Raw genomic sequence first — 17,484 nt, forward strand, 5'->3', positions numbered from 1 at the left:
GAGAGTATGCTGAAGTTTAAGGAGTAAAAAAGTAGTGTAAGTATGTATGTAGGTTAAGATTGTTTTCTTCAGAAAGTTGTGTCTTAAAAAGAGTGTTGTATTTGTTTTTGTTGTTTTCTTTTGGACAGTTTCATTTTGAATGTGTAGAAAAACCAAGTCTGTTACACTTTGTTCTTGTTAATAATAACACCATGTTTGTTGTGTTTGTTTGTTGTTGTTATTATTAATTAAATATTTTTTTGTATATTACAAAAAATATATGTTTGTTTTCTGTGTTTTGTTTTCTATTAGCATGACGTCTTTCTTCTTCATCATATCGCAAATGAGGAGGGAGTTTATTTCTCTTTTTTTCATAAACATCATCATCTTTATGTACGATAAATTGTCCTTTTAGTGTTCTTCTTCAATAAGTTATTTGATTTGTTTGCTATTTTTTATAATTTCACGTTAACGTTCCATATTTTTTTGTTTATCTCATCACTATATATATTTTTGTTTAGTTTTATTTTAAATTATTATGTATTTATGTTAATTTTAAATTATTTTATACTGCAATCGTTTCTTCTTCCATTTTTAATTTTTAGATTTTAGCATTTTATGATTTCAATGTTTTTCCTACACACACCTGCTTAGGCTTTAAATTAAGTTCTATTCCGGTGTTGTATCGGGAAAACCACTTACTTCTGTTTGTTCCAAAACATTAACTCCATCTGCGACATATGATATGCGTATGCGCATGCGTAATGTTGCCTAATAAATTAAATTAAAATAGAAAATTAATAATTAAATATTTGTAATAAATTAAAAAATGTAAGACTTACATTCGACGTACTGACAACACGCATTTCTTGTGTTATAACACCACCTGGTGGTAGTACTGAACCTGAAGGCGATAGCATTTGTAGTGTAAAACTTTTAGGAACTGCCGCCTGAAAAACAAAGCAAAAATATCAATATTAAACGTAGGTTTTTTTTAAAAAAGAAGAAATTTACCTGAAATAGATATTGCTCTAATGTTGTTGTTGAACTATTTATTGTGGTCATATATATTTGCATTGAATCATTTGTCTTAACTGGAACTAATTGAACCAAAACGCCATTCTTATTCAGAGCTGTCAATTTCGGACCTTGAGGCTATAAAGAAAACGAATGAATGAAACCGCAATTACTCTCTCGTCAATAGGCTATAAACAAATTTCCCTACAAATGCAATACTTACCACACTAACATTATTTAAAGCTGCTGTCGTAGCTAAGGGATCATTGATTAGCGTATTAGCTGTGGTTAAATCCAATGAAGGCATATTTAAACTAGCGGCAGCCATAATTGACGATAAATCATTGCCATTTGTGGGTGCAGCTGTAGTGGACGACGAAATAATATCCAAGAGACCACCACCAATACCACCGGTTCCAACACCACCCATTAATACATTGTTCATGTTTGTGGTGGTGGCGGCGGTGTTATTGACAACATTGGAGGTAAGATTATTTGTTGTTGTAGACGTTGAAGACATATCCAAACCGAGTAAATCAAGGAAATCTTGATTATTCGAAGTACTTGTATTATCATTGTTAGCATTGAGCGTATTCTTCTTTTGTACCGACAGATCTTGGCTTGTGATAGCGTTTGGCGTTGTTAGGTCAGAGCCACCCAAAAGATCTAACAGGATATTCTAGTAGGCCAAAAGAAAACGAAACTAATTTATTAAATCTAAATAAACAAAGCTTTGTGGAACTTACCGTATTATCACTCATTGTATTCATATTGCTTTCGGTGCCGATTTGCTCATCACCCAAACCATTTTCAATTAAATCTGGACTATGATCTTCATATGAACCACTGCTCTCGCCATTTTGTGATGACATACGACTGACTTGCATTGCTGGCATTTTTTCCAGCAAAGGCGGACGCAAATGTTTATATGTACCGAATAATTGGGAAAATTCAACACCTCTTTGTTGTAAGTCTACATTTAAATGGCTGCCAAATGAGGTAATTAATGCTTGAATTTCTCTGTGGGAAAAAAGGAGGAAGGGAAAATTAATAATGTCACGGAAAATGTTGTTATCGACACAGTTTTCTATAGAAAATTTTATCAACACCGTATTCTATAGAAAATTTTGTTATCGACACAGTTTTCTATAGAAAATTTTGTTATCGACACAGTTTTCTATAGAAAATTTTGTTATCGACACAGTTTTCTATAGAAAATCTTGTTATCGACACAGTTTTCTATAGAAAATTTTGTTATCGACACAGTTTTCTATAGAAAATTTTGTTATCGACACAGTTTTCTATAGAAAATTTTGTTATCGACACAGTTTTCTATAGAAAATTTTGTTATCGACACAGTTTTCTATAGAAAATTTTGTTATCGACACAGTTTTCTATAGACAATTTTGTTATCGACATAGTTTTCTATAAAAATTTTGTTATCGAAACAGTTTTCTATAGAAAGATTTGTTATCGACACAGTTTTCTACAGAAAATGTTGTTATCGACACAGTTTTACTCAGAAAATGTTTTATCGACACAGTTTTCATAGAAAATGTTGTTATCGACACAGTTTTCTATAGAAAAATTTGTTATCGACACAGTTTTCTATAGAAAAATTTGTCATCGACACAGTTTTCTATAGAAAAATTTGTCATCGACACAGTTTTCTATAGAAAAATTTGTCATCGACACAGTTTTCTATAGAAAAATTTGTCATCGACACTGTTTTTATAGAAAAATTTGTTTTTGACACAGTTTTCTATAGAAAAATTTGTTATCGACAGAGTCTTCTAGAAAATTTTGTTATCGACACAGTCTTCTAGAAAATTTTGTTATCGACATAGTTGTCTATAGAAAATTTTGTTATCGACACAGTTTTCTATAGAAAATTTTGTTATCGACACAGTTTTCTATAGAAAATTTTGTTATCGACACAGTTTTCTATAGAAAATTTTGTTATCGACACAGTTTTCTATAGAAAATTTTGTTATCGACACAGTTTTCTATAGAAAATTTTGTTATCGACACAGTTTTCTATAGAAAATTTTGTTATCGACACAGTTTTCTATAGAAAATTTTGTTATCGACACAGTTTTCTATAGAAAATTTTGTTATCGACACAGTTTTCTATAGAACATTTTGGTATCGACACAGTTTTCTATAGAAAATTTTGTTTTCGACACAGTTTTCTATAAAAAATTTTTGTTATCGACACAGTTTTCTATAGAAAAATTTTGTTATCGACACAGTTTTCTATCGACACAGTTTTCCATTGAAAATTTCGTTGTCGACACAGTTTTCCATAGAAAATGTGTTTTCGATAAGATTTTCTAAAATAGAAACAAAATCTCTAAACTTACTCTACACAACTCTGGAGTCGGGTGCTTAGCTTCGCTAATGACACTAAAGCATATTGCTTGCTAGTTGTTGATACTTGAGCAGATGTTAAAAATTTATGATACATAGCGATTAATTCACTTTCTGATGGACGTTCAAATTCTAGAAAGAAAATAACAAAATATTAAAAAAATCCTCTTTGGAAATTATTTCATAAAAAATCCTTACCATCTTCATTGGGACCATACATAAACATGTCACCATATTCCCCAATAGCCCACACGGCCACTTGCAACAGTGGCTGTTTATCTTCACAGTGATTGGCAACTTGTAAGGATTCCCAAAAACGATTAGTTATATAAGTTTGTTCTACAGCTGGGCTGCTAGAGACAAGTTGGATGGTTGAGGAAACAACATCATCACGTACATAATTACCGGCCTAATAAAAAACATAGAAATAATTAAAGTTACTTTAATAAATGTTTGAAATATATATTTACCGCAATTAAAACACTTAATTGTGTATCCAAATGCCATCTAGTGTTGGGCGAATACCGTTCAGCAGCTAAAATCATGCCAGAACTACACTGAGCCTTAAATTCAGGATCGGCTTTTTCCAAAAACAACAAAAGTTCTTTTGTCATCGTGCGTATATTTTGGGCATTTATCAAAGCAAATGACAATTCCATAGCACGTTTTCGTATCGAAACATCAGGATCTTTTAGGCACTCCAAAATCGTGGTACGATGTCTCTGTACAGCAGATGTATCTGCATGAACCGTACGCAACAGGGTATTCAATGCAACATAACGTATATTTTTGTCTGAATTCAATAAGAAACGACCCAAAATATTTACAGCCAAAACACGTAAGCCACCCTCAGATCTAAAACAAAAATAAAAATAAATCCGTAATGAAAAAGATAGTATTTAAAAAAAAATCATATACAAACCTTATATCCATTATAGACAATACCGTCTCATACAGAATGGTATTTCCAACATTTTTACTTGTTTCCGTATTTGTAGCCACCTGTGCCAGTATATCGTTCATTGCTTCCGAAGCATCGGTATCATTATGTCCGAGAATACGTAACAGCCGTAAGATTTTTACTTGCAAAAATGGATCGCTAACACCGCTCACATCATGTTCGGGTGAGTAACCACCCAGAATAAGATTTTTCAAGATACGCACCAAATTCGGCACAATCTAGTGTTGAAAGAAGATTAGACGATGTTTAAAAAATTGATTTAAAGTATGTGATATTTGATTCTAGTTTTAATAACAAATTATTATTATTAAGAGTGTAACAAGTATAGAGAAAGAGAGAGGTAGAGGAAGTAGTGTGAAGTTGTAAGCAAGAGTATAAAGCAACATTGTGCGGCTTAACACTTATAAAAAAACTTGTGAATATTAAATATATTTGTGATATTGCAAAAGAACGCTGTAGATTTCTAATCTGAAAACATGAAAAACGTGTAACTCTCCTAGATAATAAAAAAATACTAACAACAATCTCTATATAGAAATTCAATAAAAAATTTGAAATAATAAAACAGATTTCTATGAACAATATTGTCGATAGTAATTTCTATAAAAAAAATCCTGTCGATAATAATGGTTTCTATAGAAAATATTGCCGATAACAAAATTTCTGAAGAAAATATTGTCGATAACAATAATTTCTGCAGAAAATATTGTCGACAACAATGATTTCTATAGAAAATATTGTCGATAACAATGATTTCTATAGAAAATATTGTCGATAACAATGATTTCTATAGAAAATATTGTCGATAACAATGACTTCTATAGAAAATATTGTCAATAACAGCGATTTATATAGAAAATATCGTCGATAACAATGATTTCTATAGAAAATATTATCGATAACAATGATTTCTATAGAAAATATTGTCGATAACAATAATTTCTGTAGAAAATATTGTCGATAACAATAATTTCTGTAGAAAATATTGTCGACAACAATGATTTCTATAGAAAATATTGTCGATAACAATAATTTCTGTAGAAAATATTGTCGATAACAATGATTTCTATAGAAAATATAGTCAATAACAACGATTTATATAGAAAATATCGTCGATAACAATGATTTCTATAGAAAATCTTATCGATAACAATGATTTCTTCAGAAAATTTTATCGATAACAATGATTTCTATAGAAAATATTGTCGATAACAATAATTTCTGTAGAAAATATTGTCGACAACAAAGATTTCTATAGAAAATATTGTCAATAACAATGATTTCTATAGAAAATATTGTCAATAACAATGATTTCTATAGAAAATATTGTCAATAACAATGATTTCTATAGAAAATATTGTCAATAACAACGATTTATATAGAAAATATTATCGATAACAATGATTTCTATAGAAAATATCGTCGATAACAATGATCTCTATAGAAAATATAGTCGATAACAATGATTTCTATAGAAAATATTGTCAATAACAAGGTTTTATATAGAAAATATTGTCGATAACAATGATTTCTATAGAAAATATTGTCGATAACAATGGTTTCTATAGAAAACATTGTCAATAACAATGGTTTCTATAGAAAACATTGTCAATAACAATGGTTTCTATAGAAAACATTGTCAATAACAATGGTTTCTATAGAAAACATTGTCAATAACAATGGTTTCTATAGAAAACATTGTCAATAACAATGGTTTCTATAGAAAACATTGTCAATAACAATGGTTTCTATAGAAAACATTGTCAATAATAATGGTTTCTATAGAAAACATTGTCGATAACAACGATTTCTATAGAAAATATTGTCGATAACAACGATTTCTATAGAAAATATTGTCGATAACAATGATTTCTATAGAAAATATCGACGATAACAATGATTTCTATAGAAAATATTGTTGATAACAATGATTTCTATAGAAAATATTGTCGATAACAATGATTTCTATAGAAAATATTATCGATAACAATGATTTCTATAGAAAATATTGTTGATAAAAACAATTTCTTTAGAAAATATTATCGATAACAATGATTTCTATAGAAAATATTGTCGATAAAAACAATTTCTTTAGAAAATATTATCGATAACAATAATTTCTATAGAAAATATTATCGATAACAATAATTTCTATAGAAAATATTATTGATAACAATAATTTCTATAGAAAATATTTTCGATAACCATAATCTCTATAGCGGGGTACACACGATCCATTTTGACTGTCAATATTTCGGAAATATCGGTTACTGACAAAGTCTCCAGCAATATCAACAAATTTTGTGGTCGCTCGATGACTGTCAAAAATGAACGGCCACACCGGCAAGCAACCGATTATTTCAGCAAAACTGATCGTGTGTACCCCCGCTTATAGAAAATATTTTCGATAACAATAATTTCTATAGAAAATATTATCGGTAACAAAAATTCCTATAGAAAATATTCCCGATAACAATAATTTCTGTAAAAATATTGTCGACAACAAATATTTCTACGGAAAATATTGTCGATAATAACATAGTGATAACAATCATTTCTATAGAAATTTACGGCGATAGCAATAATTTTTATAGAAAATATTGTCGGTTTCTATAGAAAATATTGTCGATAACAATAGTTTCTATAGAAAATATTGTCGATAACAATAGTTTCTATAGAAAATATTGTCGATAACAATAGTTTCTATAGAAAATATTGTCGATAACAATAATTTCTATAGAAAATATTGTCGATAACAAAACAACAGTTTTTATAAAAAAATTGTCGATAACAATAGTTTCTATAGAAAATATTGTCGATAACAAGTTTCTATAGAAAATATTGTCGATAACAATAGTTTTATTTAAAACAATGTTTATAACAATATTTCCTATAGAAAATATTGTCCATAACAGTAATTTCTAGGAAAGAAAATCTGCACTTTACTAATGTGAAAAAACGATAGCGATAGCGATAGCAATAATTTTTATAGAAAATATTGTCGGTTTCTATAGAAAATATTGTCGATAACAATAGTTTCTATAGAAAATATTGTCGATAACAATAGTTTCTATAGAAAATATTGTCGATAACAATAGTTTCTATAGAAAATATTGTCGATAACAATAGTTTCTATAGAAAATATTGTCGATAACAATAGTTTCTATAGAAAATATTGTCGATAACAATAGTTTCTATAGAAAATATTGTCGATAACAATAATTTCTATAGAAAATATTGTCGATAACAAAACAACAGTTTTTATAAAAAAATTGTCGATAACAATAGTTTCTATAGAAAATATTGTCGATAACAATAGTTTTATTTAAAACAATGTTTATAACAATATTTCCTATAGAAAATATTGTCCATAACAGTAATTTCTAGGAAAGAAAATCTGCACTTTACTAATGTGAAAAAACGAATAAAGTAATTTTCTATACTACTATCGATAACAAAAGTGTTGTTCTAAATCCTAAATTGTGCAAAATGTTTAAAATCTATTACCAGATATAAACTTTAATGAACACCAAGTATTTTAACAACAGTTTATAAGGTAATTGCCAAAACTATCTGACTACTTCAGAACAGTAAAACAAAACAAAGAGTCACTCCGAATGAAGTAATTTCAAATTCTAAATCAAAATTGAACTTATAATTCAGTCGTTAATGGTTCATACCTCTCGGTTTCCGCTATCCTGGCAAGCAAATTACAATACAAATGGTAAACGTATTTTGGTTTGTTTGGTTTTTGTTTGGTGGGAGAGCAAATGTTTGTTTTTGAAAAGTTTTTTTTTTTCAAATGGAAAAATTAAAAATAAACTAGCATTAATAATAAATAACAATGATTAGCATACACTTTGTAACGAAAAATTGAATTCAAATAAGAATAAAACAAAAATTAAATAAAGAAAAACGAATAATTGCGTCAGCCAATTTGTATGGTTTTGGTTGTTGGTTTGTTTTTGATTATATAGTAGGTATGTCGCCTGAGTTTTACATCAGTTTAAAGTGTTTAGTTCGTTTACTTCACTAAACATTCAACATGCCAACACGATGCTATTGATTATTTTTGTTCTTAAAGTAGTTGTTGTTTTTCTGCGAACAGTTGAGATCAATGGAATAGCAAACGAAATGACTTGTACTGTAAGGAATGCTGATTTCATTCACCGGGCGGGCATACATAGAATTGTTGAGAAAATAATTGTCCTCTGAATGCTATTTGAATTTCTCACAACTGTATACGTAAATATGCAGCAAGTGGGGTAGCATGTGTGTGCATGGAAGTATGGTATTTATTAGAGTATTATAGGAAAATGCGAGAAGAAAAATGTGACAACTACAATCAAGGCACAACATTCCAATTGAATGGGAACAGATTAATTTTCTTTTATTTCAATTGGAATAAATGTGTGATTTATGTATAGGTTCAAAGGCAAAGTATATGCATATGCAGCATCGTTTTTTATTCACTTTCGAGAAATAACATATTCTTTGAGATTTCAGGCAAAGAAATGTCATTGTGAGCCTGGCAAAATATTAGAGGATTACATTAAAACAAAATTCATACATACCTTCTTGAAATGCATTAATGTATCTGCACTGTTTTCACACATTTCTGTTATTAGTGTTACGCCAGTAATAAGAATACCTGAAATATCAAAATGAAAGTAATTAGTAAAAATCGCTATTTCAAGTGCTAAAACCATTAAAATATAGTCTATAGCTAGTCTATGGTACACTGGCAGAGAAAAAATTTTTTCTGTGTCTATGTCAATAAAAATTTCCTATAGAAAACAGTGTCGATAACAACATTTTCTATAGAAAGCTGTGTCGATAACAAAATTTTCTATAGAAAACTGTGTTGATAACTAAATTTTCTGTAGAAAACTGTGTCGATAACAAAATTTTCTATAGAAAACTGTGTCGATAACAAAATATTCTATAGAAAACTGTGCCGATAACACAATTTTCTAAAGAAAACTGTGTCGATAAAAAAAATTTTCTATAGAAAACTGTGTCGATAACAAAATTTTTATAGAAAACTGTGTCGATAACAAAATTTTCTATAGAAAACTGAATCGATAACAAATTTTATAGAGAAAACTGTGTCGGCAACAAAATTTTCTAAAGAAAACTGTGTCGATAACAAATTTTATAAAGAAAACTGTGTCGGCAACAAAATTTTCTATAGAAAATTGATAGTCATGTAGCAGTTCACGTCATACAACAAATTTCCTAAAAACGTTCCCAAAATAATCCTGCATGTCTCGAACTAATCTAATGCACAACATGTGAACTTAATTTTAATATAATAAACCCTAATCATCCAATATCAAAAATAAAGAAGAAAAAAAAAACCCACACACAGCTTTGAAGCTTCATACGAAGAGGAAGTACAATAAACAACAAATACACCACAACAATAAAAACAGATTCTGCTATACTTACCATGATTTTTTTCACTCAACAGTGAGCGTGTGGCCGGTAAGAAAATTTCCATTAACTCTGGTACACGTCGAATAACACGAAAAGCACAAAGGATTGCCTTTTTGCGGATATATGTGTTGGGTGATTTCATGAGACGTTCTACCTCGCTGGCTAAATCACGTGCCATTTCAGGCGAGGCTATGGCACCGAGTGTACATAACGCCAAACCCACAACAAATTGTGTTGAACTGTTCAAATCACTGGAGGTGGCAACGAAGAAGTGTATGAAGAAGAAAGGAAAAACAAGAAAACAAAAATCAGATTGATTAAAATACAAAAGAACTTAATTAATTTTCGCCTGTTGCTGTTGCAGTGGTGTCTGAGGTGGTTGGATGGTCGCTCAGCCGCAGGAGTAGCCAGCCAGTAGTGGTGGTCGTCTACTATCGCACATATGTGATTGATTAAATATACGAACACATGAATGCAAGGCAGACAGGCGGCACGACAAAGACTCACGCAATGTCCAGGTATAAAGAATAATACACAAATATTTTATTGGTCAGTAGTCCAACAACAACAAAACTTGGGTACAGTGGGTTTGATTCGAAGATTAGTTTTGTGGTAATTTGTCGACAGCAAAATTCTTTTATGGAAAACTACGTTGATAAAAACTTCTATAGAAAACTGAGTTGATTACAAAATATTCTATAGAAAACTGAGTTGATTACAAAATATTCTATAGAAAACTGTGTCGATAATAAAATTTTCTATAGAAAACTGTGTCGACAACAAAATTTTCTGAAGAAAACTGTGTCGATAACAAAATTTTCTATAGAAAACTGAGTCGATAACAAAATTTTCTATAGAAAACTGTGTCGATAACAAAATTTTCTATAGAAAACTGTGTCGATAACAAAATTTTCTATAGAAAACTGTGTCGATAACAAAATTTTCTATAGAAAACTGTGTCGATAACAAAATTTTCTATAGAAAACTGTGTCGATAACAAAATTTTCTATAGAAAACTGTGTCGATAACAAAATTTTCTATAGAAAACTGTGTCGATAACAATATTTTATATAGAAAATTGTGTCGATAACAAAATTTTCTATAGAAAACTGTGTCGATAACAAAATTTTCTATAGAAAACTGTGTCGATAACAAAATTTTCTATAGAAAACTGTGTCGATAACAAAATTTTCTATAGAAAACTGTGTCGATAACAAAATTTTCTATAGAAAACTGTGTCGATAACGAAATTTTCTATAGAAAACTGTGTAGATAACAAAATTTTCTATAGAAAACTGTGTCGATAACAACATTCCTATAGAAAACTGAGTCGATAACAAAAAATTGTTTAGAAAACTGTGTCGATAACAGAATTGTCTATAGACTGTGTCGATAACAAAATTTTTAATAGAAAACTGTGTCGAAAACAAAATTTTCTATAGAAAACTGTGTCGATAACAAAATGTTCTATAGAAAAGTGTGTCGATAACAAAATTTTCCATAGAAAACTGTGTCGATAACATAATTTTCTATAGAAAACTGTGTCGATAACATAATTTTCTATAGAAAACTGTGTCGATAACAAAATTTTCTATAGAAAACTGTGTCGATAACAAAATTTTTTATAGAAAACTGTGTCGATAACAAAATTTTCTATAGAAAACTGTCGATAACACAATTTTCCATAGGAAACGGTTTTGATTACAAAATTATCAATGAAAAACTGTGTCGATAACAAAATTTTCCTCCGTTACATTACATACTGCATTCATTAAATGATCAAGATTTGGATGGTAATAAAGGCAAATGGCGCCCAACGTTTTGGACTTCCAATTTCAATATAAAAATGAATTAGACCCACCGTACTCGTAGCTGACAACTGACCGTTTCTTCTCTTTTTGCTTTCTTTCAAGGAAGGGCAAACAAAATGTAGGACATACATACATCTACACAACTCTACTTACTTTTTTAAACAATTTGTTATGAGCAAATGTACATCCTGACGTTCGTCCAATAATAACATTGCACCCAAATAACCAATACGTTTATCGGTAAATCTTGAGCTGGCTGTGAGTTTTAAACATTCCAATTGACCGAAATGCGCTGGATAGCCCAGCATGTGTATGTACAGTAATTTTGCAATGTTGCGACATCTGAAAAATGGAAATTAGAACAGAAAAAAAAAACAAGAATAAGAACAATTAATTGTAAGCTAATATATGAAAAATGTTATGGGAGGGAGAGAGAGAGAGAGAGGGGGACAGGCAAACACTAAAACAACTTAGCATTAATTTTTAAATTAAGAGCATTTGAATGACTAACAACAGCTACAACTAACCTCCATACTGGATCCTCTTCACGAAAAGTGGTGCGTATGTAGGCACATTCTTTATTAACAACAGCACGTTCCTCTGCAGCTGTGCGAGCAGCACGTATCTGTCTTATGAGATCTCTTAAACGTGTAGGTGTCGGCATCCTCACTGCAAGGAAGAAAAAAAAAAAAACGAAAGAAAAAAACACATTTTAGAAAAAATTGCATAAAGACATTATTAATGAAGGAGGAAAACGGAAAAAGACGGTAGACAGCAAACGTAGTGCAACAACTACAACTACGACCGACCACCTCTTCATTTACAAATACACTCTTCCATAAAATTTATGTAAATTAGTTTTTTTTCTCGTATATATGTATGTCTTGTCTGCTTGTTTGTCTTACATAGCTGGTAGTTATTTAGTCTGGTAAATTGTAGGGATTTCAATGCTAATTACTTTGGTGGTGATAATTTAAGGTTTCGTATAAATCAGGAACTTTAGTCGATCAAAAATACATTAGGAGCATTGGATAAAAATAGCACTATGTATGTAACCCATTTACACCTATTTACCTCCTTTAAAATCTGTTCAAAATTGGAAAAATAAAAAGTTGTTAGCGTAAGTGGCGCCCAACGGGATCAATAAATAAGCCAAATACGAAATAGTAGTTCAACCTGTTCTCCAGGATATTATGTAAAGTTCTGATGTAATCCAAACTGAATTTTTCAGCTCAAAAGCATTGTTATGATGCAGCTTATAATGCCAACATAACGGTGAGTAAGAATGGCGCCCAACGTTTAGTTAGTGATGCCAAACATTTTTAAAAAGAAGTGCTTTCAACTGAAGATTTTTTATATTTTTATCAAACACCATGGAATTCGAAAATAAGGGCAGGTATTCCCAGTTCCAATGTTCACATTATGGTCGATTAGTACGAGTGGCGCCCAAATTTTTAGACCATTATTTCTAAATCCATTTATTAGCGATCTACAACTCCATAATATGTAGACTTACCCCCAGTTTTTGTAACTTATTATTGTTCGTTCGTCTATATTCGTAATAATTTAGGCATTCATAGCTCAGACCCCAGATGACATACACATCTAATTTTTCGTATACCCGTTCCATATATCATTAAGGATTCCTCATTTAAAAATCAGCGCTCTACATTTGCGCAAAAGCGAGTAAATCGATCTACAAAATTTGACAATAATAAAAATTTTTACAAAAAAAATTTTTACAAAAACTGGGGTTAGACTTCAAATCCGGCATGATATAAAGGGTACTTCCGAAAATTTTGAAGAATGACTGATTTTCATCTTTGGTTAAGGTGTTTCCTCAGTCTGTGACCATAATTGTAATAAAAACTGGTACCTTGGAACCTTGTTGAATTACAGAAATACTAGTCCTGCATCATGCCAAGACAGGTTCAGCGTGTTGTACAGACTTGTACCGCATACGGGGCAGATATTTTGAACGGTTTTCACAGTATATTGCACCGTGTGAGTACAATTCAATAGAATTGCTTCTCTTTCTTGTAGTGTTGAAACTCTTCGGATACCATTAAGGTATTTAAAGATATCCAAAAGCGGAGGTCCTATACAACCCGTGTTGGGCAGGATGACTTCTACTATAACAACAATTAATGATACAATGAAGATGTGAAGGAAGAATAATCTGGTACATAAGAAGAAGTATCCAAGTTGTAGTTTAGCAGCTCCGTAGCGACAAAAAAGTATAAATTCTAGGACAATAAGCTTTCCGCCGATCTTCAAGATTGACTAAAATTCATCTTTAGTTAAGGTGTTTTCTCAGTGTGCGACCAGAGTAATACTAAGAACTGGTAACATGAATTATTAGTGTTGTCTTGACCGGGTAATCGATTTTTGCATTTTGATTTCAATAGAATTGCTGCTCTTTCCTTTATTTTGGAACCTCTTCCAATATCATGAAGCTCTTGGGATATCTCCATATCCCGAAGCGGTGGTTTTACACATCCGCTGATAGTCAGGATGATTTCAACAATAAAAACAGTTAATGATACAATGCAAATTTGATGGAGAAAGATTCTGGGACCAACGCTTTTTATTAAGAGGTATCCAAGTTTCTAAACAAATAATTCCGTAGCGACGAAATTGTGGGTGACGTAGGAATGTTGGAATGGAATGGAATGTTCGCACACTTTATAGAGAAGGTGCAGTTTACGCATTGGCAGATGTACTTGAAAAGTACAAGGCCGACATTACTGCCATACAGGAAATACGATGGAACGGGAAAGGCGTCACAACAACACCTAAAGGTGACGCACTGTATTATAGCTGCCATGACATAAAGCATGAGTTTGTTTGCGGATTTGTAGTTGTTCGGAGGTTAAAACACCTGGCCTCCAGCATCACACCCGTGAATGAAAGACTTGCTGCAATTCGAATAAAAGCAAAATTCTTTAACATCAGCTTTATTTGCGCTCATGCCCCCACTGTAGACAAGGACGAACAGACCAAAGATATATTTTATGAGCGTTTAGAAGAAACATATGACCGTTGTCCTGCTCATGACACTAAAATTATTCTATTCGATTTTAATGCCAAAATTGGAAAGGAAAATATCTTTGGCCCAACAGCCGGAAAATTCAGTCTCCACAGTGAAACATCTGACAATGGTATGAGGCTGATAGACTTCGCAGCGGCAAAAAACATGGTAGTTAGAAGCACCAGATTTCAACATGTCGACATCAAATAGATCACGTTGTGATAGATGGAAGACATTCATCGAGCGTATTGGATGTGCCCTCGTTCCGAGGAGCAAACATAGACACGGACCACTACCTAGTTGCAGCAAAGGTACGCACCGGGTTAAAGGTAGCAAACAAAGTGTGAAGAGACACAACACGACATTAGACATCGGTAGGCTGCAATCACAACAGGTAGCCACAGCATATTCCACTCAACTAGCCCAATTGCTTGATCAAAGCACTCCTCATCCCGATAATATATCAGCGCAATTGCAAAGTATTGCCCACTCCATGCAAACAGCAGCAAAATTCATACTTGGATACCAGAGACCTCCACCAAGGAATCCATGCTATGATCAGGAGTGTCGTGCTGCTACCGAAGGAAAAAATGCGGCATATAGGACTACTTTACAATCCGTAGCAACGCGTAGCGCACGAGAGAGATATCGGGAGAAAAGTAGAGAGGAGAAACGTATTTTCCGCAGGAAAAAGAGAAAGATGGAAAAGCGGGAGTGTGAACAAAACGAGATGTACAGGAGCCAGAATGAAATTCTTCCAAAGAGTGAAGCATCAAACTGATTTCTTTGGTACAGGCAGCTCCTCCTGTAGAGACCAGAAAGGTAATTTGGTAACTGATACAGATAGTGTGCTCAGGATATGGAAAGAGCAGTTTTCAAACCTGTTGGTATCCAGCGAAGACGACGAAGATACCACAGATCCAATCCCAGAAGATGGTATTGAATGTATACCGCCCAGCCAAAATGAGGTAAAGACAGCAATAAACTGGCTGAAGAATAATAAGGCTGCAGGAGCCGATGGCTTACCAGCCGAGCTGTTCAAAACCGGAGGCGACACGCTGATACGGTGTATTCATCAGCTAGTTAGCACCATCTGGCAGGAAGAACGTGTACAGTACGATTGGAACCTGAGTATCCTGTGCCCCGTCCATAAGAAAGGAGATAAGACTGTATGCTCTAACTATAGGGGCATAAGTCTACTCCCGATTGCCTACAAGATCGTGTCAGGGATATTGTGCGAACGACTTAAGCCTATGGTCAACGAGATAATTGGGCCATACCAATGCGGCTTTAGACCTGGCAAGTCCACCATTGACCAGATATTTACCTGCGGCAAATCCTGGAGAAGACCCAAGAGATGCTGATCGACACCTACCACATCTTTGTCGATTATAAAGCAGCCTTCGACAGCCCACTACGTTCAAAGGTATTCCAGGTCATGTCTGAATTTGGTATCCCCGCAAAGCTCATTCGGCTTTGTAAAATGACTTTGACTGACACGAGATCCTCAGTTAAAATAGGAAAGAACCTCTCCGAAGAATTTTGTACCAAAAGAGGTTTCAGGCAAGGAGACAGACTCTCGTGTGATCTCTTCAACATCCCGCTGGAAAGGTTATTCGAGAGGCAAACGTCAAAAGAAGTGGCACAATGCTGATGATATCGACATCATGGGACGATCAGTAAAAGAAGTAACCGATAATTTTATGAAGGTCGAAGGAGAATCTGCTAAAGTGGGTCTGGCGGTAAACGGCGGGAAGACTAAGTTGATGGTGTAGACGCGCAATGCGTCCGTTGAGATCGGGCCAACTGTTGACGTTGGTTTCTATAATTTTGAGGTAGTAAAAGACTGCGTCTACCTCGGCACCGCCGTAAACACAACTAACGACATCAGTTGTGAAATAAAAAGAAGAATTGTGTTGGCTAACAGATGCTACTTTGGCTTAAGTAAGCAGTTTAAAAACATAGCCACATCTCGTCAAACAAAAATAACGCTTTACAAAACACTGATACTATCCGTGCTGACATATGGTTCTGAAGCAGGGTGCTTGCGCAAGCAGATAAGGCAGTGCTTGGTGTGTTTAAGAGAAAAATTCTGTATCTGCTACACGACATCAATATAGTTAAACGTATTGAGATGCAACGATTGCGTTGGCTAGGCCATATCATAAGAATGAGCGATGATGAACCCGCTAAAAAGGCGTATAAATATGAGCCGCTTGGCGGTGCACGCAGAATTGGCAGGCCAAAGAATAGGTGGCGCAATCAAGTGGATAAAGAGATGACAAGGCGCGGTTTTCCAGAAAGTGAAGCAATAGACAGAGAGAAATGAAGATCTTTTCTTAGTTCGGTCTATAGAACAAATGTTCTGTAATGGGCCAGCTAAGTAAGTAAGTAAGCGACGAAATTGTATAAATTCTTGGACAAGAAGCATCATGTTAGAGTTAACCCCAACGATATTGGAGGAAGAAATAAAGAAACTGTTCAGTGACACTCTCAGGAATGCACAAGGTGTAAAATGAGTCCTACTTTTCGGGAACTCTTGAATTTTAAGGTCTCAGAATGTATGCGTGCAAATGGCGCCCAAAAAGTGCTGCCTGTGTAATCCTTACTGATTATCGACAATAGGAACTATATCTCTAACGATGGGTAGGTATATATCCTCAAGAATATTTAGTATTGATGACAAACATGAAATCGGACAGTATTTACTTGCATCCTTCCCTGGCCTCAATAGGGCTATCGGGAGGTTTCGTTCTGGGACAACGAAAAGTTTGATTTGCCATTCTAATGCTGATTGACAAATTTCCGCTTAAAACTTAAAATCTACTGGAGGTGCAGTGTGACGTCCGAGCCTATACCACATGCTGGGCAGATGT

At 32.9% G+C, this 17,484-nt stretch overlaps 1 protein-coding gene across 15 annotated transcripts in view; it reads right to left on the reverse strand.

Moving 5' to 3' along the window:
• Window positions 1-402: 402 nt before the first annotated feature.
• AP-1gamma (adaptor protein complex 1, gamma subunit) overlaps window positions 403-17,484 on the reverse strand; it is a 60,656-nt gene continuing 43,574 nt past the window's right edge. For 9 of the 15 annotated variants that reach the window (XM_073974421.1, XM_073974429.1, XM_073974430.1 and 6 more), the window contains 13 exons: window positions 12,105-12,246; window positions 11,731-11,919; window positions 9,779-10,017; window positions 8,902-8,978; window positions 4,289-4,545; window positions 3,837-4,221; window positions 3,565-3,775; window positions 3,360-3,498; window positions 1,743-2,016; window positions 1,220-1,675; window positions 994-1,134; window positions 822-929; window positions 403-750 (listed from right to left, as the gene is read on the reverse strand). In XM_073974421.1, coding sequence (XP_073830522.1) covers window positions 649-750; window positions 822-929; window positions 994-1,134; window positions 1,220-1,675; window positions 1,743-2,016; window positions 3,360-3,498; window positions 3,565-3,775; window positions 3,837-4,221; window positions 4,289-4,545; window positions 8,902-8,978; window positions 9,779-10,017; window positions 11,731-11,919; window positions 12,105-12,246 — 2,720 coding nt within the window. In that variant the 3' untranslated portion in view covers window positions 403-648. Of the gene's footprint in view, window positions 751-821; window positions 930-993; window positions 1,135-1,219; window positions 1,676-1,742; window positions 2,017-3,359; window positions 3,499-3,564; window positions 3,776-3,836; window positions 4,222-4,288; window positions 4,546-8,007; window positions 8,026-8,901; window positions 8,979-9,778; window positions 10,018-11,730; window positions 11,920-12,104; window positions 12,247-17,484 lie in introns of all 15 variants that reach the window. The other 6 variants (XM_073974420.1, XM_073974422.1, XM_073974427.1 and 3 more) reach the window with 1 other exon arrangement.

This window comes from Musca autumnalis, unplaced genomic scaffold, assembly GCF_047663935.1.
Source record: "Musca autumnalis isolate F117 unplaced genomic scaffold, ASM4766393v1 scaffold_3, whole genome shotgun sequence".
Lineage (NCBI taxonomy): Eukaryota > Metazoa > Arthropoda > Insecta > Diptera > Muscidae > Musca > Musca autumnalis.